The sequence below is a fragment of the Pristiophorus japonicus genome, chromosome 4 (assembly GCF_044704955.1).
Source record: "Pristiophorus japonicus isolate sPriJap1 chromosome 4, sPriJap1.hap1, whole genome shotgun sequence".
Taxonomy (NCBI): domain Eukaryota; kingdom Metazoa; phylum Chordata; class Chondrichthyes; family Pristiophoridae; genus Pristiophorus; species Pristiophorus japonicus.
The window spans coordinates 315,302,578-315,325,617 of NC_091980.1; the positions used below are offsets into that span (position 1 = coordinate 315,302,578).

General features: G+C 46.7%; 1 protein-coding gene across 1 annotated transcript in view; it reads left to right on the forward strand.

Moving 5' to 3' along the window:
* gskip (gsk3b interacting protein) overlaps positions 1-23,040 on the forward strand; it is a 34,994-nt gene that overhangs the window by 439 nt on the left and 11,515 nt on the right. The window contains exon 2 of the mRNA XM_070879727.1: positions 18,564-18,862. Coding sequence (XP_070735828.1) covers positions 18,599-18,862 — 264 coding nt within the window. The 5' untranslated portion in view covers positions 18,564-18,598. The remainder of the gene's footprint in view (positions 1-18,563; positions 18,863-23,040) is intronic.

Sequence of the window (23,040 nt, forward strand, 5' to 3'; positions counted from 1 at the left end):
CTCCCCTCCCCTCCCCTTTACCCCTCCCCTCCCCTCCCCTTTACCCCTCCCCTCCCCTCCCCTTTACCCCTCCCCTCCCTCCCCTTACCCCCTCCCCTCCCCTCCCCTTTACCCCTCCCCTCCCCTCCCCTTTACCCCTCCCCTCCCCTTTACCCCTCCCCTCCCCTTTACCCCTCCCCTCCCTTTACCCCTCCCCTCCCCTTTACCCCTCCCCTCCCCTTTACCCCTCCCCTCCCCTTTACCCCTCCCCTCCCCTTTACCCCTCCCCTACCCCTCCCCTCCCCTTTACCACCCTCCCCCTCCCCTTTACCCCCTCCCCTCCCCTTTACCCCTCCCCTCCCCTTTACCCTCCCCTCCCCTTTACCCCTCCCCTACCCCTCCCCTCCCCTTTACCCCTCCCCTCCCCTTTACCCCTCCCCTCCCCTTTACCCCTCCCCTCCCCTTTACCCTCCCCTCCCCTTTACCCCTCCCCTCCCCTCCCCTTTACCCCTCCCCTCCCCTTTACCCCTCCCCTTTACCCCTCCCCCTCTCCTTTACCCCTCCCCCTCTCCTTTACCCCTCCCCCTCTCCCTTCCCCTTCCCCTCCCTTCCCTTCCCTTCCCTTCCCTTCCCTTCCCTTCCCTTCCCCTCCCAGCTGGGTACCCACCCCCTCCGGATATCCCAAAGCCAGCGGAGTCCTTCAGCCCTGTCTCCAACTGGGAGCCCAGCCGGCGGCTGTTCAACTGTGGGTGGCGTCACAGCCGGGCCCAGCCCTCAGTGTGGGCGCCCTTCTGCTGCGGCCTGGAGAGCCACTTGGCTAAGCACCTTTGAACAGCACCTGGGTGTCCCTGGGCCCAAAGACCAGTCCGCCCCTAAGTGGAGGGAGTGCATCCGGGAGGGCGCTGAGCACCTCGGGTCTCGTCGCCGAGAGCGTGCAGAAAGCAAGCGCAGGCAGCGGAAGGAGCGTGCGGCAAACCAGTCCCACCCACCCCTCCCCTCAACCACTGTCCTACTTGTGACCGAGACTGTAATTCCCGCATTGGACTGTACAGCCGCCCGAGAACTCACTTTCAGAGTGGAAGGAAGCAAGTCTTCCTCGATTCCGAGGGACTGCCCGCGATGATGGGCTAAGAAAGAATATAGCGCTGAGAAAGAAAGCTAATCAAAACAGAAAATGCTGGAACTACTCAGCAGGTCAGGCAGCATCTGTGGGGAGAGAGGAGCAGAGGTCCGTGACGTTTCAGGTCGATGACCCGTGGTCAGAACTGGAAGGTGTTAGAAATGGAACAGATTAATAAGCAAGTGTAGGGCACGGAAAGGTGTGAGGGGAGGAAAGAACAAAAGGGAAGGTCTGTAATAGGGTGGAAGGCAGAAGAGATTAAGAGACATAAGGGATAATAAGAACATAAGAAATAGGAGCAGGCCATAAGGCCCCTCGAGCCTGCTCCACCATTCAATAAGATCATGGCTGATCTGATCATGGAACCAGCTCCACTTCCCTCCCCTTATCCTCTTATCGTTTAAGAAACTGTCTATTTCTGTCTTAAGTTTATTCAATGTCCCAGCTTCCACAGCTCTTTGAGGCAGCGAATTCCACAGATTCACAACCCTCTGAGAGAAGAAATTCCTCCTCATCTCAGTTTTAAATGAGCCGCCCCTTATTCTAAGACCATGCCCCCTAGTTCTAGTCTCCCCCATCAGTGGAAACATCCTCTCTGCATCCACCTTGTCAAGCCCCCTCATAATCTTATCATCATAGGCGGTCCCTCAAACGAGGCTGACTTGCTTCCACACCAAAAGTGATGAGTTCACAGATGTTTCAATGAAGGACTGATATTCCAGTCCTGAACTCCAGTTGAGGAGGTGGAAGATGCCTGTGCGTGGATTTTTTTAACATGTGGTGGCCGTTGCACATCAGTCACCGCATGGGCTTGACCGAGCTAGGTCTTTATCCAGTGGCAGATGGGTAGGGCTGAGCTGACTGCGGCTATGCATTCCCACTCCACCTGCAGACAGTCGGCGAGAGGCGGGAGCAGCCTATAAAGGCCCAGCGGGTGTTCCACAGGCAGCGGCAGTCGGTGAGAGGCGGGAGCAGTGTCGGAGCGGCCTATAAAGGCCCAGCGGGTGTTCCACAGGCAGCGGCAGTCGGTGAGAGGCGGGAGCAGTGTCGGAGCGGCCTATAAAAGGCCCAGCGGGTGTTCCACAGGCAGTGGCAGATGGTGAGAGGCGGGAGCAGTGTCGGAGCGGCCTATAAAAGGCCCAGCGGGTGTTCCACAGGCAGCGGCAGTTGGTGAGAGGCGGGAACAGTGTCGGAGCGGCCTATAAAGGCCCAGCGGGTGTTCCACAGTCGGCGAGAGGCGGGAGCAGTGTTGGAGCGACCTATAAAGGCCCAGCGGGTGTTCCACAGGCAGCGGCAGATGGTGAGAGGCGGGAGCAGTGTCGGAGCGGCCTATAAAAGGTCCAGCAGGTGTTCCACAGGCATCGGCAGATGGTGAGAGGCGGGAGCAGTGTCGGAGCGGCCTATAAAGGCCCAGCGGGTGTTCCACAGTCGGCGAGAGGCGGGAGCAGTGTTGGAGCGGCCTATAAAGGCCCAGCGGGTGTTCCACAGGCAGCGGCAGTCGGTGAGAGGCGGGAGCAGTGTCGGAGCGGCCTATAAAAGGCCCAGCGGGTGTTCCACAGGCAGCGGCAGTCGGTGAGAGGCGGGAGCAGTGTCGGAGCGGCCTATAAAAGGCCCAGCGGGTGTTCCACAGGCAGCGGCAGTCGGTGAGAGGCGGGAGCAGTGTCGGAGCGGCCTATAAAAGGCCCAGCGGGTGTTCCACAGGCAGCGACAGATGGTGAGAGGCGGGAGCAGCGTGGAGAGGCCTATAAAGGCCCAGCGGGTGTTCCACAGGCAGCGGCAGATGGTGAGAGGCGGGAGCAGTGTCGGAGCGGCCTATAAAGGCCCAGCGGGTGTTCCACAGGCAGCGGCAGTCGGCCAGAGGCGGGAGCAGTGTCGGAGCGGCCTATAAAGGCGTACCGGTGCAGCTACAGCGGGAGAGAAGGCAAAAAAGAAGTAGAAAGGAATCAAAAGGTGATGTCACAGCCAAGGGGGTAAGTGATTGGCTGGTGATTGGTGAGTAGCTTTTCTTTTTATTTTTTATATCAGTAAGTAAACTGTAGCACTGTTATTACCAATTTAAGGGTATCTAAGGGTTAAGACCTGGCAGGAGAGCTCGGTCACGTGTTATGCTCCTCCTGTACCATGTGGGAACTGAGGGACACTTCCGGTGTCCCTGACGACTACGTGTGTGAGAAGTGTATCCGCCTCCAGCTCCTGACGGACCGCGTTGCGGAATTGGAGCTGAGGGTGGATTCACTCTGGAGCATCCACGATGCTGAGAATGACGTGAGTGGCACGTGTAGTGAGTTGGTCTTACCGCAGGAGAAGGATCCACAGCCAGCTAAGGAATGGAAGACCATCAGGAAGAGTAGTACAAAGAAGGTAGTGCAGGGGTCCCATGTGGTCATCCCCCTGCAAAACAGATACACTGCTTTGAGTGCTGTTGAAGGAGATGACTCATCAGGGGAGGGCAGCAGCAGCCAAGTTCATGGCACCGTGGCTGGCTCTGTTGCACAGGAGGGCAGGAAAAAGAGTGTGAGAGTGATAGTGATAGGGGATTCAATCATAAGGGGAATAGATAGACGTTTCTGCGGCCGCAACCTAGACTCCAGGATGGTATGTTGCCTCCCTGGTGCAAGGGTCAAGGATGTCTCCGAGCGGGTGCAGGACATTCTAAAAAGGGAGGGAGAACAGCCAGCTGTCGTGGTGCACATTGTTACCAACGACATAGGTTTAAAAAAAAAGGGATGAGGTCCTACGAGACGAATTTAAGGAGCTAGGAGCTAAATTAAAAAAGTAGGACCTCAAAAGTAATAATCTCGAGATTGCTACCAGTGCCACGTGCTAGTCAGAGTAGGAATCGCAGGATAGCACAGATGAATACGTGGCTTGAGCAGTGGTGCAGCAGGGAGGGATTCAAATTCCTGGGGCATTGGAACCGGTTCTGGAGGAGGTGGGACCAGTACAAACCGGACGGTCTGCACTTGGGCAGGACCGGAACCAATGTCCTAGTGGGAGTGTTTGCTAGTGCTGTTGGGGAGGAGTTAAACTAATATGGCAGGGGGATGGGAACCAATACAGGGAGACAGAGGGAAACAAAAAGGAGACAAAAACAAAAGACAGAAAGGAGATGAGTAAAAGTGGAGGGCAGAGAAACCCAAGGCAAGAAACAAAAAGGGCCACTGAATATAAAAGGGCTGCAGGAGGGGTCAAAACTAAAAATCATGGTTTAAATACGAGGATGAAAACACTCGACCTAAATGCCCGCAGCATTCGAAATAAAGTAAATGAGTTGACGGCACAAATCATTACAAATGGGTATGATTTGGTGGCCATTACAGAAACATGGCTGCAGGGTGGCCAAGACTGGGAATTAAACATACAGGGGTATCTGACGATTCAGAAAGATAGACAAGAAGGGAAGGGAGGTGGGGTAGCTCTGTTAATAAAAGATGATATCAGGGCAGTTGTGAGGGATGATATTGGCTCGAATGAACAAAATGTTGAATCATTATGGGTGGAGATTAGAGATAGTAAGGGGAAAAAGTCACTGGTGGGCGTAGTTTATAGGCCCCCAAATAATAACTTCACGGTGGGGCGGGCAATAATCAAGGGAATAATGGAGGCATGTGAAAAAGGAACGGCAGTAGTCATGGGGGATTTTAACCTACATATCGATTGGTCAAACCAAATCACATGGGGTAGCCTGGAGGAGGAATTCATAGAATGCATACGGGATTGTTTCTTAGAACAGTATGTTACAGAACCTACAAGGGAGCAAGCCATCTTGGATCTGGTCCTGTGTAATGAGACAGGAAAAATAAACAATCTCCTAGTAAAAGATCTTCTCGGAATGAGTGATCACAGTATGGTTGAATTTGTAATACAGAGTGAGGGTGAGGAAGTTGTGTCAGAAACGAGCGTACTATGCTTAAACAAAGGGGACTACAGTGGGATGAGGGCAGAGTTGGCTAAAGTAGACTGGAAACAAAGACTAAACGGTGGCACAATTGAGGAACAGTGGAGGACTTTTAAAGAGCTCTTTCATCGTGCGCAACAAAAATATATTCCAGTGAAAAAGAAGGGCGGCAAGAGAAGGGATAACCAGCCGTGGATAACCAAGGACATAAAGGAAAGTATCAAATCAAAGACCAATGCGTATAAGGTGGCCAAGGTTAGTGGGAAACTAGAGGATTGGGAAAATTTTAAGCAACAGCAAAGAATGACTAAAAAAGCAATAAAGGAAAGATAGATTACGAAGGTAAACTTGCGCAAAACATAAAAACAGTAAAAGCTTTTACAGATATATAAAACGGAAAAAGAGTGACTAAAGTAAATGTTGGTCCCTTAGAAGATGAGAAGGGGGATTTAATAATGGGAAATGTGGAAATGGCTGAGACCTTAAACAATTATTTTGCTTCGGTCTTCACAGTGGAAGACACAAAAACCATGCCAAAATTTGCAGGCCACAGGAATGTGGGAAGGGAGGACCTTGAGACTATCACCTAGGGAGGTAGTGCTGGACCGGCTAATGGGACTGAAGGTAGACAAGTCCCCTGGTCCTGATGAAATGCATCCCAGGTATTAAAAGAGATGGCGGAAGTTATAGCAGATGCATTCGTTATAATCTACCAAAATTCTCTGCACTCTGGGGAGGTACCAGCTGATTGGAAAGCAGCTAATGTAAAGCCTCTGTTTAAAAAAGGGGGCAGGCAAAAGGCAGGTAACTATAGGCCGGTTAGTTTAACATCTGTAGTGGGGAAAATGCTTCAAACTATCATTAAGGAAGAAATAGCGGGACAACTAGATAGGAATAGTGCAATCAAGCAGACGCAGCATGGATTCATGAAAGGGAAATCATGTTTAACGAATTTACTGGAATTCTTTGAGGATATAATGAGCATAGTGGATAGAGGTGTACCGATGGATGTGGTGTATTTAGATTTCCAAAAGGCATTCGATAAGGTGCCACACAAAAGGTTACTGCAGCAGATAGAGGTAAGCGGCGTCGGAGGAAATGTATTAGCATGGATAGAGAATTGGCTGGCGAACAGAAAGCAGAGTCGGGATAAATGGGTCCTTTTCCGGTTGGAAATCGGTGATTAGTGGTTGCCACAGGAATCAGTGCTGGGACCACAACTGTTTACAATATACATCGATGACCTGGAAGAGGGGATAGAGTGTCGTGCAACAAAATTTGCAGATGACACAAAGATTAGTGGGAAAGCGGGTTGTGTAGAGGACTCAGAGAGGCTGCAAGGAGATTTGGATAGGTTAAGCGAATGGGCTAAGGTTTGGCAGATGGAATACAATGTCGGAAAGTGAGAGGTCATCCACCTTGGGGGGGAAAAAAAACAGTAAAAGGGAATATTATTTGAATGGGGAGAAATTACAACATGCTGTGGTGCAGAGGGACCTTGGGGTCCTTGTGCATGAAACTCTTTTAGAGTCCACCTGTAAAACAAAAAAAAACATTTAAACCGTGCCACCCGCCCTGGATGACACAGCAGACATTTACAAGGCCCTTTTTTTTTCCTTTTTTGTGTTTTTTTTTCTTCTTTTTTTTTGGGCGCTAAAATCCAATTTTTTCCAGTGCCCCCTATAAAAGGGGAGGGGGACACTAAAAGCACCGGCAATTAAAACAAATTAAACTTTAAAACGTAAAATCAAATTAAAATTTGGTTGCCGGGCGTGATGATGCACTCCAGTCCCTCCGGTGCCCACCTCTCGCGGAAGGCTGCGAGCGTACCGGTGGACACCGCGTGCTCCATCTCCAAGGACACCCTGGACCGGATGTAAGAGCGGAAGAGAGGCAGGCAGTCAGGTTGAACGACCGCCCGCTGCCTGGACCGGCTGATGGCACCCTTGGCCCTGCCCAGGAGCAGTCCTACGAGGAGGCCTTCGGACCTACCCGCTCCCCTCCGCACAGGGTGTCCTTGTGCATGAATCCCAAAAGGTTAGTTTCCAGGTGCAGCAGGTAATCAGGAAGGCGAATGTAATGTTGGCCTTCATTGCGAGAGGGATGGAGTACAAAAGCAGGGAGGTCCTGCTGCAACTGTATAAAGTATTGGTGAGGCCGTGCCTGGAGTACTGCGTGCAGTTTTGGTCACCTTACTTAAGGAAGGATATACTAGCTTTGGAGGGGGTACAGAGACGATTCACTAGGCTGATTCCAGAAATGAGGGGGTTACCTTATGATGATAGATTGAGTAGACTGGGTCTTTACTCGTTGGAGTTCAGAAGGATGAGGGGTGATCTTATAGAAACATTTAAAATCATGAAAGGGATAGACAAGATAGAGGCAGAGAGGTTGTTTCCATTGGTCGGGGAGACTAGAACTAGGGGGCACAGCCTCAAAATACGGAGGAGCCAATTTAGAACCGAGTTGAGAAGGAATTTCTTCTCCCAGAGGGTTGTGAATCTGTGGAATTCTCTGCCCAAGGAAGCAGTTGAGGCTAGCTCATTGAATGTGTTCAAGTCACAGATAGATAGATTTTTAACCATTAAGGGTTACGGGGAGAGGGCGGGTAAGTGGAGCTGAGTCCACGGCCAGATCAGCCATGATCTTATTGAATGGTGGAGCAGGCTCGAGGGGCTAGATGGTCTACTCCTGTTCCTAATTCCTATGTTCTTATGTTCAGACTTTTTTTTATTCGTTCACGGGATATATTACCCCCAACCCCGTGAACTTTTATCTTGTGCAGTACCCTTTTGTGTGCCACTTTGTCAAATGCCTTCTGGAAGTCCAAATACATCACATCCACTGGTATCCCTTCATCCACCCTGTTCGTTACATCCTCAAAGAATACCAGCAAATTTGTCAAACGTGACTTCCCCTTCATAAATCCATGCTGACTTTGCCTGACCAAATTTTGCTTTTCCAAATGTCCTGCTACTGCTTCTTTAATAATGGATTCCAACATTTTCCCAACTACAGATGTTAGGCTAACTGGTCTATAGTTTCCTGCTTTTTGTCTGCCTCCTTTTTTGAATAGGGGCGCTACATTTACAGTTTTCCAATCTTTTGGGACCTCCCCAGAATCCAGGGAATTTTGGCAAATTACAACCAATGCATCCACAATCCCTGCCGCTACTCCTCTTAAAACTGTAGGATGCAAACCATCAGGTCCAGGGGATGTATCTGTCTTTAGTTTCATTATCTTGCTGAGCACCACTTCCTTTGTGATTGTGTTAAGTTCCTTCCCCCCCCTATAGCCGCTTGACTATCCACTGTTGGAATATTGTTAGTGTCCTCTACCATTACGACTGATACAAAATACTTGTTTAGAGTTTCTGCCATCTCCATGTTCCCCATTACTAATTTCCTGGTCTCGCCCTCTAAGGGACCAACATTTCCTTTAGCCACTCTTTTCCTTTTTATATACCTACAGAAACTCTTGCTATCTGTTTTTATGTTTTGTGGTAGTTTACTTTCATAGTCTATCTTCCCTTTCTTAATCTTTTTTTAGTCGTTCTTTGCTGGCTTTTAAAAGCTTCCCAAACTTCTGTCCTCCCACTAGTTTTGGCCACTTTGTATGCTCTTGTTTTTAATCGGATACCGTCCTTTATTTCTTTAGTTAGCCACGGATGGCTTTCTTTTCTCTTGCACCCTTTCCTCCTTACTGGAATATTTTTTTTTTGAGAGTTGTGAAATACCTCTTTAAATGTACACCATGGTTCTGTCTTCACGAAGGAAGTCACAAATAACCTTCTGGAAATACTAGGGGACCGGGGGTCTAGCAAGAAGGAGGAACTGAAGGAAATCCTTATTAGTCAGGAAATTGTGTTAGGGAAATTGATGGGATTGAAGGCCGATAAATCCCCAGGGCCTGATAGTCTGCATCCCAGAGTACTTAAGGAAGTGGCCCTAGAAATAGTGGATGCATTGGTGATCATTTTCCAATAGTCTTATCGACTCTGGATCAGTTCCTATGGACTGGAGGGTAGCTAATGTAACACCACTTTTTTTTTTAAAAAAGAGGGAGAGAGAAAACGGGGAATTATAGACCGGTTAGCCTGACATCGGTAGTGGGGAAAATGTTAGAATCAATTATTAAAGATGAAATAGCAGCGCATTTGGAAAGCAGTGACAGGATCAGACCGAGTCAGCATGGATTTATGAAAGGGAAATCATGCTTGACAAATCTTCTAGAATTTTTTGAGGATGTGACAAGGGAGAACCAGTGGATGTGGTGTATTTGGACCTTCAAAAGGCTTTTGATAAGGTCCCGCACAAGAGATTGGTGTGCAAAATTAAAGCACGTGGTATTGGGGGTAATGTATTGACGTGGATAGAGAACTGGTTAGCAGATAGGAAGCAGAGAGTCGGGATAAATGGGTCCTTATCAGAATGGCAGGTAGTGACTAGTGGGGTGCCGCAGGGCTCAGTGCTGGGATCCCAGCTATTTACAATATACATCAATGATTTAGATGAAGGAATTGAGTGTAATATCTCCAAGTTTGCAGATGACACTAAGCTGGGTAGCGGTGTGAGCTGTGAGGAGGATTCTAAGAGGCTGCAGGGTGATTTGGGACAGGTTAGGTGAGTGGCAAATGCATGGCAGATGCAGTATAATGTGGATAAATGTGAAGTTATCCACTTTGGTGGCAAAAACATCAAGGCAGAATATTATCTTAATGGTGGCAGATTAGGAAAAGGGGAGGTGCAACGAGACCTGGGTGTCATGGTACATCAGTCATTGAAAGTTGGCATGCAGGTACAGCAGGCGGTGAGTATAGGAGCAGGGAGGTCCTACTGCAGTTGTACAGGGCCTTGGTGAGGCCTCACCTGGATTATTGTGTTCAGTTTTGGTCTCCTAATCTGAGGAAGGACGTTCTTGCTATTTAGGGAGTGCAGCGAAGGTTCACCAGGATGGCAGGACTGACCTGAGGAGAGACTGGATCGACTGGGCCTGTATTCACTTGAATTTAGAAGAATGAGAGGGAATCTCATAGAAGCAAATCAAATTCTGATGGGACTGAACAGGTTAGATGCAGGAAGAATGTTCCTGATGTTGGGGAAGTCCAGAACCAGGGGACATAGTCTAATGATGAGGGGTAAGCCATTTAGTACTGAGATGAGGAGAAACTTCTTCACTCAGAGAGTTGTTAACCTGTGGAATTCTCTACCACAGAGAGTTGTTGATGCCAGTTCATTGGATATATTCTAGAGGGTGTTAGATGTGGCCCTTATTGCTAAAGGGATCAAGGGATATGGAGGGAAAGCAGGAAAGGGGTACTGAGGTGAATGATCAGCCAGGATCTTATTGAATGGTGGTGCAGACTCGAAGGGCCGAATGGCCTACTCCTGCACCTATTTTCTATGTTCTTCAACCGTGGTGGAAGGCAAATGGTGGGCCGAAGCTTGTTTTCTTGCCTAGAATTTTAGTTCCGTAGTCTTCGTGTGGGAAGTATCTAGAACCAAGCTAAACATGTTAAACATAAGAACATAAGAATTAGGAACAGGAGTAAGCCATCTAGCCCCTCGAGCCTGCTCCGCCATTCAACAAGATCATGGTTGATCTGGTCGTGGACTCAGCTCCACTTACCCGCCCGCTCCCCGTAACCCTTAATTCCCTTATTGGTTAAAAATCTATCTATCTGTGACTTGAATACATTCAATGAGCTAGCCTCAACTGCTTCCTTGGGCAGAGAATTCCACAGATTCACAACCCTCTGGGAGAAGAAATTCTTTCTCAACTCGGTTTTAAATTGGCTCCCCCGTATTTTGAGGCTGTACCCCCTAGTTCTAGTCTCCCCGACCAATGGAAACAACCTCTCTGCCTCTATCTTGTCTATCCCTTTCATTATTTTAAATGTTTCTATAAGATCACCCCTCATCCTTCTGAACTCCAACGAGTAAAGACCCAGTCTACTCAATCTATCATCATAAGGTAACCCCCTCATCTCCGGAATCAGCCTAGTGAATCGTCTCTGTACCCCCTCCAAAGCTAGTATATCCTTCCTTAAGTAAGCTGACCAAAACTGCACGCAGTACTCCAGGTGCGGCCTCACCAATACCCTGTACAGTTGCAGCAGGACCTCCCTGCTTTTGTACTCCATCCCTCTCGCAATGAAGGCCAACATTCCATTCGCCTTCCTGATTACCTGCTGCACCTGCAAACTAACTTTTTGGGATTCATGCACAAGGATCCCCAGGTCCCTCTGCACCGCAGCATGTTGTAATTTCTCCCCATTCAAATAATATTCCCTTTTACTGTTTTTTTTTTCCCAAGATGGATGACCTCACACTTTCCGACATTGTATTCCATCTGCCAAACCTTAGCCCATTCGCTTAACCTATCCAAATCTCTTTGCAGCCTCTCTGTGTCCTCTACACAACCCACTTTCCCACTAATCTTTGTGTCATCTGCAAATTTTGTTACACTACACTCTCTCCCCTCTTCCAGGTCATCTATGTATATTGTAAACAGTTGTGGTCCCAGCACCGATCCCTGTGGCACATTGATTTCCAAACCGAAAAGGACCCATTTATCCCGACTCTCTGCTTTCTGTTCGCCAGCCAATTCTCTATCCATGCTAATACATTTCCTCTGACTCCACGTACCTCTATCTTCTGCAGTAACCTTTTGTGTGGCACCTTATCGAATGCCTTTTGGAAATCTAAATACACCACATCCATCGGTACACCTCTATCCACCATGCTCGTTATATCCTCAAAGAATTCCAGTAAATTAGTTAAACATGATTTCCCCTTCATGAATCCATGCTGCGTCTGCTTGATTGCACTATTCCTATCTAGATGTCCCGCTATTTCTTCCTTAATGATAGTTTCAAGCATTTTCCCCACTACAGATGTTAAACTAACCGGCCTATAGTTGCCTGCCTTTTGTCTGCCCCCTTTCTTCAACAGAGGCGTTACATTAGCTGCTTTCCAATCCGCTGGTACCTCTCCAGAGTGCAGAGAATTTTGGTAGATTATAACGAATGCATCTGCTATAACTTCCACCATCTCTTTTAATACCCTGGGATGCATTTCATCAGGACCAGGGGACTTGTTTACCTTGAGTCCCATTAGCCTGTCCAGCACTACCCCCCCTAGTGATAGTGATTGTCTCAAGGTCCTCCCTTCCCACATTCCCGTGACTAGCAATTTTTGGCATGGTTTTTGTGTCTTCCACTGTGAAGACCGAAGCAAAATAATTGTTTATGGTCTCAGCCATTTCCACATTTCCCATTATTAAATCCCCCTTCTCATCTTCTAAGGGACCAACATTTACTTTAGTCACTCTTTTCCGATTTATATATCTGTAAAAGCTTTTACTATCTGTTTTTATGTTTTGCGCAAGTTTACCTTCGTAATCTATCTTTCCTTTCTTTATTGTTTTTTTAGTCATTCTTTGCTGATGTTTAAAATTTTCCCAATCTTCATATATATCTGAAGCAAAAACAAAAGTCCCCAAGTCTGAAAATTGAGTGTTACCGACAAATGGCCAAAAACAAAGAAAAACATAAAAATGGTTGCTATGGATTTTCTTTTCCCTAGCAACAGTGACATACCAGTGCTGCTGTAAATTTTAAGCATGGATAATGTAAGAATTAGTAAAAAGAAGTATCACTGAGGACATCTGAGGTCTGGATGCATTTAGTTATACATAAATCTAAGTTTTGTTTTCATATCCATTGCTCAGAAAGAGATCTACCATAGCAACCATTTATTTCATACACTTATTGACACCTCAGTTGGACACCCGCATTCATTTGTCAATCATATCATTTTAATAATTATAATAAAAATAATATTGATTTTTTGTTAAAGATAGAAGTACTGAAAAAACAAAATAGATCTGGAAAAAAGTTAGAGGCTGAAAAGGAATGCATAATCTATGAAACATCATCAGAATCCAAGGTATCTGTTTCCTCAGCCCTAGAAGTCTCGGGCAAAGATGCAACATTCTCACAACCTACACACAAGCAGATGTCAGTGCAAGGTCACTTGTGGAGAAGACAAGAGCACCTTCCTTGTGCACGCTGGGTCTTTTTGCATGAACAATGTGCAAGCTCCATTTCACTGGCTGGTGCTGGACAAAGTGTCATCCAGCCTGTGACAAGTACATCATCTTCAACTTTCCACCCATGGTCCTTTGGAGATGAGATTTCTGGATGTTCTCGAGACATGGCTTCTGAATGCAGACTGGTAATTGGGACGCTGTATATGCTTGTACAGTGAATCTTTATTTGGTGCACTTCTCTGCATAACTTCCGCTATTGAACATTTGACATCTAGCCTGATTCACATCTCTGCATCCGCTCTGCCTGTAGAGTTCGCAAGTGTATGCCTCTAGTTCTTCACAAAGGGATTGTGAAACAGCAAACGAGGTCCATAACTTTTCAAATGTCAAACAGTGCTCCTTGCTGGCAATCAGGACTTTCACTGATTTAATCTTCCCCATTTCATTCAGAACACTCACTGAATCACATCCTGAAAAACATTGAAACTCAGAGCAGCACATACATCTTTCCCAAAGTGATCAAAGATGCGATGAACATCTATTGTATGCGTGTTGTTTCCTCTTCCTGTGCGAGAGTAGAGCTCGCCATCAATGTCTTGCAAAATACCGAGCACAGTACAAAGATATCAGTGTCAGGACTCACTGGAACTGGCAGCAGATGCGCTGTGAAGTAGTAGTCATGTGTCGGCTTCTTCCTAGTTGGAGAACAGTGCTGGGATTGGTACCACCTCCAGATCTGTTTTGCTGTCATTCTGACGTATAGCATGACACTCACTTCCGTGTCCAACAAAGAGTGTTACATCATCAATAATCTCCTTTGCAGACTAGAACCAGCTTTCATTGAGGAACTGGAGAAGTTTTTCCTTGCTATCACTGCAAGACAGAAATTTGGTCCACTGCTTTGGAATTTTCTGGTCAGGAGAGAAGATTTTGGTGATTTGCGTTCCTCCGTCCCCTTTCACTACTTTTGATGCTGTTGGAGTTGTATCTGTCTGGAACAAAGTGGATCACTCTGGTCTTTTCCATCTTTGCTTGTGTCTCAAGAACTTCCACCAATTCTACAAAAAAAAAGATCACTCTGTGATGATCTGACAAATTTCAGGAAAGGATAAGATTTAGAATCATAGAAGTTTACAGCACGGAAGGAGGCCATTTCGGCCCATCGTGTCCATACCGGCCAAAAAGACGCTATCCAGCCTAATCCCATTTTCCAGCTCTAGGTCCGTAACCCTGAAGGTTACAGCACTTCAGGTGGACATCCAAGTACTTTTTAAATGTGGTGAAGGTTTCTGCCTCTACCACCCTTTCAGGCAGTGAGTTCTAGACCCCCACAACCCTCTGAAGAAATTTCCCCTCAAATCCCCTCTAACCCTTCTACCAATTACTTTAAATTTATGCCCCCTGGTTGTTGACCCCTCTGCTAAGGGAAATAGGCCCTTTCTATCCACTATATCCATATCTAGGCCTCTCATTCTATGTTTAAGATTATATATTTTATAAGAAGAAACATCGATGCCCTCTTTTCAAAAATGCATTTCTTAAACAAACTGTTCAGCTTTGACATTCAAAGAACTTCATGGTTCTTTATAATCCTGCCCTCTGTCACTGTATCACAGAAGTGCCTATATCTTGTCTGGTAGAGGTTGCCTCTGGAGGGTCTTCCTGCTCCTTTCTGGTCAGAAATCTGGTGTAGCTCTGGTAGCGGTTAAGATGGTATCATGTTCAAGGGCAACAAAATCTTGTCCACGGATATGCAACAGGATCTTTGCGGGTTTCTGCTGCAAAGGAGCAGCTTGCCTGCAATTTTAGCCTCACATTGTACCAGCCTCTCTCCGTCTCTTTCAGCTGTGTCTCTCCACAATGTTCTTGTCCTTCTTGCAGAGGAGGCAGTGCACTGGAAGAAGATGGGAGGTATAACCTTGAGGTCTGTCGTCTTTAAGCAAATCAGTCGAACCTTGATGGCGGCTTCACTCCTTTCTGTGCTGGTTCTGCAATGGCTGCAAAGGAATGATAAAATGGATATTCTAATCAGCACCACTGACGATGACCTTGGTCAAAGAAAACAGTTTTTTGCTGTGTTTGTGCGTGTTATGATCAGAGTGAGAAGTTTACAGTCAGTCAGTCTACACAGAAATAAGTATATGGGGTGAAGTAAGCCACGAAATGGAACGTGTCAAATGGCATAACCATTGAACTAAGGAAGGAAAGTTGGATATAAACATTTGTAGGCTGACACAGTTTTATAGGAAATACTGTAAAATCACGTGCACTCACATTTATAGTTCTGATTTTCCCAGTCGTCTTCTTGGCTCTGTCGGTATTGGATTTATCAGTGAAACGCATGTCGCTCTAGTTCAGAGATCGTGATTGGCTGATTTCGTGGTACTGACAAATACAGCAGTTGTGATGGGTCATTTAACTCGCAATTACGCCATCACTCTGGGTTTTGACGAGATTTCTGTCTATTTTCTAATGAAAATTTCTACAAAATGCTCACTTTTTGAAGATGAGAACAACATTGATTTTTGTGTTAAGTGGTCCCTAAACTAATATTGGTGTGAATACGAAGTACAGAGGGGACTACAGAAAGGCATGTTTTTGAGACTGAGCCCACGGTCTAAAAAGGAGATGGGGCAAGTTAAGAAACAAAATATGAGTTGAGATGAGATGGAAATGGCAGAATCATCAATAGCTGCAATGGGGGGGTAAACAGGGCAGTGGTTATGATCTGAAATTGTTGAACGCGATGTTGAGTCCAGAAGGCTGTAAAGTGCCTAAACTAAAGGTGAGGTGCTGTTCCTTGCGCTTACAATGAAACAGTGTAAGAGGCTGAGGACGAAGAGATCAGAGTGGGAGTGGAGCGTGGAATTAAAGTGACACGCAACCGACTTGCATTTCTACATCGCCTTTCACCACCTCAGGATTTCCCAAAACACTTTACAGCCAATGAAGCCTTTTTTTGAAGTGTAGTCACTTGTAATGTGGGAAACGTGGCAGCCAATTTGCGCACAGCAGGCTCCCACAAACAGCAGTATGTTAATGACCAAATATCTGTTTTAATGATATTGGTTGAGGGATAACTATTGGCCCCATGACACCGGGGAGAACTCCCCAACATTTCTTTGAAATAGTTTATCTGATAGGGCAGACGGGGCCACCCTTTAATGTCTCATCTGAAAGACGGCACCTTCGACAGTGCGGCACTCCCTCAGTACTGCCCCTCCGACAGTGCGGCATTCCCTCAGGACTGCCCCTCCAACAGTACGGCACTCAGTACTGCCCCTCCGACAGTGTGGCACTCCCTCAGTACTGCCCCTCCGACAGTGCGCTGCTTCCTCAGTACTGCCCCTTCAGTAGTGCAGCACTCCCTCAGTACTGCCCCTCCGACAGTGCAGCACTCCCTCAGTACTGTAGCAGGAGTGTCGGCATGGATTATAAGCTCAAGTCTCTTGAGTGGGACTTAAATTCACATCAGTGACCTTCTGACTCACAAGGTGAGAGGCCACAGGTGACATTTTCACAGTCACTTCCATTATCATATAGAATCATAAAAATTTACGGCAGAGAAGGCAACCATTTGGCCCATCATGTCTGTGCAGGCCGAAAAAGAGCTACCCAGCCTAATCCCACCTTCCAGCTCTAGGTCCATAGCCTTATAGGTTACAGCACTTTGAGTGCATATCCAAGTACTTTTTTAATGTGATGGGTTTCTGCCTCTACCACCCTTTCAGGGAGTGAGCTCCAGGCCCCCACCATCTCTATTTCTCAGGGCAACAACAACAACTTTTATTTATATAATGCCTTTAACAAAGTGAAACATCCCAAGCTGCTTCATAGGAGTATTATGAAATTTAAAAAATTGACACCGAGCCGCATAAGGAGAAATTAGGGCAGATGACCAAAAGAGAGGGAGGTTTTGAGGAGTATCTTGAAGGAGGAAAGAGGTGTACAGAAGTAGAGAGGTTTAGGGAGAGAGTTCCAGAGCTTGGGGCGCAGGCAACAGAAGGCACAGCCACCAATGGTTGAGCAATTATAATCAGGGATGCTCAAGATGGCAGTCTTAGAGGAGCGCAGACATCTTTGAGGGGGGGGGGGTCATTTGTGGGGTTGGAGGAGATTACAGAGATAGCGAAAGGCAAGGCTATGTTGGGATTTGAAAACAAGGATGAGAATTTTGAAATCGAGGCGTTGCTTAACCGGGAACCAATGTAGGTCAGCAGGCACAGGGGTGATGAATGAGCGGGACTTGGTGCGAGTTAGGAGAATGTTGGAATGCATTGTGAATGGTGCGTCTTATAACAGTGATTAGTGATACAGCAGCCGCACTGTGTTGTGCTAATGTTACTGCAGCTCACCTGGGGAGACCTCCCATTTCAGGTTAGCATTGGGCGTGCTTAGGTTTGGGGTTATGCTTATGATTGGGGGGGGGCTTAGGTTTAGGTGTTTGCATTAGGTTATGGTGTTAGGGTTAGCGTTTTGAAACATGGGAATTATTTGTGTTGTACAAGATCTGAGCTGGCATCTTCACAGTTACCTCTGCGTTGCCTGCAGAAAATGCTATTGACCACTACTGTGCATCCAACATTTAAATCCAGTGAGATCATTTTAAAACAAGACATGGAAGTTAATGAGATCAGTGGGACAATGCAGGCAGAGATTCGTGAGTGCACACAGAGATAGTCACTGTGGCATCCCTGTGACACCACCAGCCTTCACTCATGCCCTTCTCTGTCTCCTTAATTCCAAGTGGGTTCTGCTCAGCCAGCCTTAGCTTATTCCCTACACGATGATATCGTGAGGCACAGCTAGGAAAGGAAATGGCTACTTTGGAAAAATTGGGTTTATTGGGGCATCAAGTCTGTCAGAGCAAAGGTTCACCAGTTTGGCATCTTCATTTGAACCCATCAATTGGATTAATGCCTTAAAGGAGCAGTGTTCTATTCTTTTCTGGAAAGTGTATTGCATGACTGTGTATCTCTTAAACCTGTGTATTAATTTTTCCTCTGCTTGTCATCGATACACCAACAGGAGAGGATTAATGGCAATCCAGATTTATCAAAAATAATCTGCAGTTGGTTAGTATCTGTACAGGGAAATGCTGTGTCCCAGGGTCCCACGGGGCCCAGAAGAGCCGAGGGCCCAGGGGCAACACGGGCCAGCCCACACTGCGATATGTGTGCGCACTAGGTCCATGCAGCAGAGCAGATCTCCAGTCGTCCTGGTTAACCCTTGTCACTGAATAAAGGCTTAGCGCTGTCGAGCCCGTGTGGTGACTGGTGTGCAACAGTCACCACACATTAAAAAAATCCATGCACAGGCATCTTCCACTCCTTCAATTGGAGTTCAGGACTGGAATATTGGGTCCTTCATTGAAACATCTGTGAACTCATGTAGAAGAAACAAGTCATCCTCGTTCGAGGGACTGCCTATGATGATGAGATCACATTATTACACCTGGAAGGGATGTTAATTGGTCAGTGTAATCATATGTTGTATTTATTTTTAATTTACAGTCTCTTCAGACGGAACAAAGTTTTACATCCAGGAAATGGACTGTGATCCCCAAGAGTTGAAGGAGTCGATGTTTAATAATTTCAGCGAGTGTGAGGATTGGGACGAGAGGGACTTTGAGGGGGCAGACGTGAAGGACATGAGAGTGGAGGCCGAGGCAGTGGTCAATGACGTCAACTTCGCTGTTAGCCACATGGCTGTCTCGAAAAGCCTCCCAATTGGAGAAGATGTTGCCTATATTAACGTAGAAACAAAGGAGAGGAACAGATACTGCCTCGAGCTGACTGAAGCAGGACTCCGGGTGAGAACTGACTGGTACCCGCTCACACTAAAATGGTTTTCATCTGGGCAAAGATTCTCTAGTCTTATTTAGATTTTACTATCTTATCCCTCCTTAATAAAGCCTCTTACTTTATTTTGACTTGGAAGAGCACCAAGGTGTTTCTTACAAGAAGTCTTGCAGTTACTGTAAGGAATGGTGTGCGCATACTGTATCTATTTTTGTAAAAATAACCCAAATCTTCCTCTTTAGCCCCACAGGACATGTGTGGGTGAGCCCATGTAAGTGCCCCCTGACTCAGTTACTCCCTGATTTATCTGAAAGAGCTCATCAAAACTCTGCTGCTTGTATCCTAACTCGCACCAAGTCCCGTTCACCCATCCCTCCCTGTGCTCGCTGACCTACATTGGCGCCCGGTCCGACAATGCCTCGATTTCAAAATTCTCATCCTTGTTTTCAAATCCCTCCATGGCCTTGTTCCCCTCTACCTCTGTAACCTCCTCCAGTCCTACAACCCGCCGAGATCTCTGCGCTCCTCTAATTCTGGCCTCTTGCGTATCACCTATTTTGATTGCTCCACCATTGGCGGCCCGGCCTTCAGCTGCCTGGGCCCTAAGTTCTGGAATTCTCTCCGCCTTTCTACCTCTTTTTCCTCCTTTAAGACGCTCCTTAAAACTTATCTCTTTGGCCTTGCCTTTGGTCATCTGTTCTAATATCTCCTTGTGTGGATCGCTGCTGTGCCTTGGTATGTTTTACTATGTTAAAAGGTGTTGTATAAATGCATGTTTTTGTTTGCACAAACACTCCCCTCATCCCAGGAAATTATAGCTGGTGTGCTCAAGCATTCTTCCCCTCTCCCTAGCCTACCTGGCAATCGAGGGGCACTGTGTTCTCCAAATTGCAGAAAATGTCAAATGCTGAAGGTCTTGAGACAAACGTAGGTACATTGCCGAGGGATATATGCTGTTCAAGTTACTGGGATCTACATGCTGCACTGGCTGTACAGGCTGTGAGTTAGATGGGTAAGGGCAGTAGGGTGGGAGTGAGAAGGACGAACAATAGGGTGGGAGTGGGATTAATTGGCAAGCTCTTTCAAAACACCTGTTGGGCCTCAGCTGGCGTATTGTGCCCAATTCTGGGCACCACACCTTCGGATGGATGTCAAGGCCTTAGAGAGGAGATTTACTAGAATGGTAACACGGATGCAGGTCTTCAGTTACGTCGAGACTAGAGAAATTTGGGTTGTTTTCCTTAGAGCAGAGAAGGTTAATGGGAGATTTAATAGAGGTATTCAAAATCATGAAGGGTTTTGAGCGAGTAAATAAAGGGACACTTTCCAGTGGTAGAAGGGTCGGTAAGCAGAGGGCACAGATGTAAGGTAATTGGCAAAAGAACCAGAGGCAACGTGAGGAAAAAACATACACAGTAAGTTGTTGTGATTTGGAATGCACTGCCTGAAAGGGTGGTGGAAGCTGTTTATTTATTCATCCACGGGATGATCAGCAAGCCCAGCATTTATTGCCCATCGCTAATTGCCCTCGAGAAAATGTAATAGTAACTTTCAAAAAAGAATTGGATAAATACTTGAAGGGGGAGAATTTGCATGGGGAAAGGTCATATGTTGCACTGATTTTGAATTTACTGTCTTTCCAGAAGGAACAATGTTTTACATCCAGGAAATCGACTGAACATAAAAAATAGGAGCAGGAGCAGGAGCAGGCCATACGGCCCCTCGAGCCTGCTCCGCCATTCACTAAGATCATGGCTGATCTTTGACCTCAACTCCACTTTCCTGCCCTATCCCCACATCCCTTAATACCTCTGGAGTCCAAAAATGTATCTCTCTCAGTCTAGCATATACTCAACGACAGCACTTTGGGGCAAATAATTCCAAAGATTCACAATCCTCTGAGTGAAGAAATTCCTCCTCATCATAGAATCATTGAAATTTACAGCATGGAAGGAGGCCATTTCGGCCCATCGTGTCCGCGCCGGCCAACAAGAGCTACCCAGCCTAATCCCACTTTCCAGCTCTTGGTCCGTAGCCCTGTAGGTTACGGTACTTCACGTGCACATCCAAGTACTTTTTAAATGTGGTGAGGGTTTCTGCCTCTACCACCCTTTCAGGCAGTGAGTTCCAGACTCCCACCACCCTCTGAGTGGAAAAATATTCCCCTCAAATCCCCTCTAAACCTCCTACCAATTACTTTAAATTTATGTCCCCTGGGTTGTTGACTCCTCTGCTAAGGGAAATAGATCCTTCCTATCCACTCTGTCTAGGCCCCTTATAATTTTATACACCTCAATAACATCTTCCCTCAGTCTACTCTGTTTCAAAGAAAACAAACCCAGCCTAATCTTTCCTAATAGTTAAAATTCTCCAGTCCAGGCAACCTCCTCATAAATCCCCTCGGTACCTCTCATGAAATCACATCTTTCCTGTAATGTTCATGCAGTTCTCTAGCTGTGGCCGAACAAGTGTTTATACAATTCAAGCATAACCTTCCTGCTCTTGTATTCTATGCCTTGGCTAAGAAAGGCAAGTATTCCGTATGCCTTCTTAATCACCTTATCTACCTGGCCTGCTACCTTCAGGGATCTGTGGACATGCACTCCAAGGTCCCTTTGTTCCACTACACTTAGAAACATAGAAACATAGAAAATACTTGCAGGAGTAGGCCATTCGGCCCTTTGAGCCTGCACCGCCATTCAATGAGTTCATGGCTGAACATGCAACGTCAGTACCCCATTCCTGCTTTCTCGCCGTACCCCTTGATCCCCCTAGTAGTAAGGACTACATCTAACTCCTTTTTGAATATATTTAGTGAATTGGCCTCAACAACTTTCTGTGGTAGAGAATTCCACAGGTTCACCACTCTCTGGGTGAAGAAGTTTCTCCTCATCTCGGTCCTAAATGGCTTCCCCCTTATCCTTGGACTGTGACCCCTGGTTCTGGACTTCCCCAACATTGGGAATAGTCTTCCTGCATCTAATCTGTCTAAACCCATCAGAATTTTAAACGTTTCTATGAGATCCCCTCTCATTTTTCTGAACTCCAGTGAATACCAGCCCAGTTGATCCAGTCTTTCTTGATATGTCACTCCCGCCATCCCGGGAATCAGTCTGGTGAACCTTCGCTGCACTCCCTCAATAGCAAGAATGTCCTCCCTCAAGTTAGGAGACCAAAACTGTACACACTACTCCAGATGTGGCCGCACCAAGGCCCTGTACAACTGTAGCAACACCTCCCTGCCTCTGTACTCAAATCCCCTCGCTATGAAGGCCAACATGCCATTTGCTTTCTTAACCGCCTGTTGTACCTGCATGCCAACCTTCAATGACTGATGTACCATGACACCCAGGTCTCGTTGCACCTCCCCTTTTCCTCATCTGTCACCATTCAGATAATAGTCTGTCTCTCTGTTTTACCACCAAAGTGGATAACCTCACATTTATCCACATTATACTTCATCTGTCATGCATTTGCCCACTCACCTAACCTATCCAAGTCACTCTGCAGCCTCATAGCATCCTCCTCGCAGCTCACACTGCCACCCAACTTCGTGTCATCCGCAAATTTGGAGATACTACATTTAATCCCCTCATCTAAATCATTAATGTACAATGTAAACAGCTGGGGCCCCAGCACAGAACCTTGTGGTACCCCACTAGTCACTGCCTGCCATTCTGAAAAGTCCCCATTTACTCCTACTCTTTGCTTCCTGTCTGACAACCCGTTCTCAATCCACGTCAGCATACTACCCCCAATCCCATGTGCTTTAACTTTGCACATTAATCTCTTGTGTGGGACCTTGTCGAAAGCCTTCTGAAAGTCCAAATACACCACATCAACTGGTTCTCCCTTGTCCACTCTACTGGAAACACCCTCAAAAAAATCCAGAAGATTTGTCAAGCATGATTTCCCTTTCACAAATCCATGCTGACTTGGACCTATCATGTCGCCTCTTTCCAAATGCGCTGCTATGACATCCTTAATAATTGATTCCATCATTTTACCCACTACTGATGTCAGGCTGACAAATCTATAATTCCCTGTTTTCTCTCTCCCTCCTTTTTTAAAAAGTGGGGTTACATTGGCTACCCTCCACTCCATAGGAACTGATCCAGAGTCAATGGAATGTTGGAAAATGACTGTCAATGCCATCCGCTATTTCCAAGGCCACCTCCTTAAGTACTCT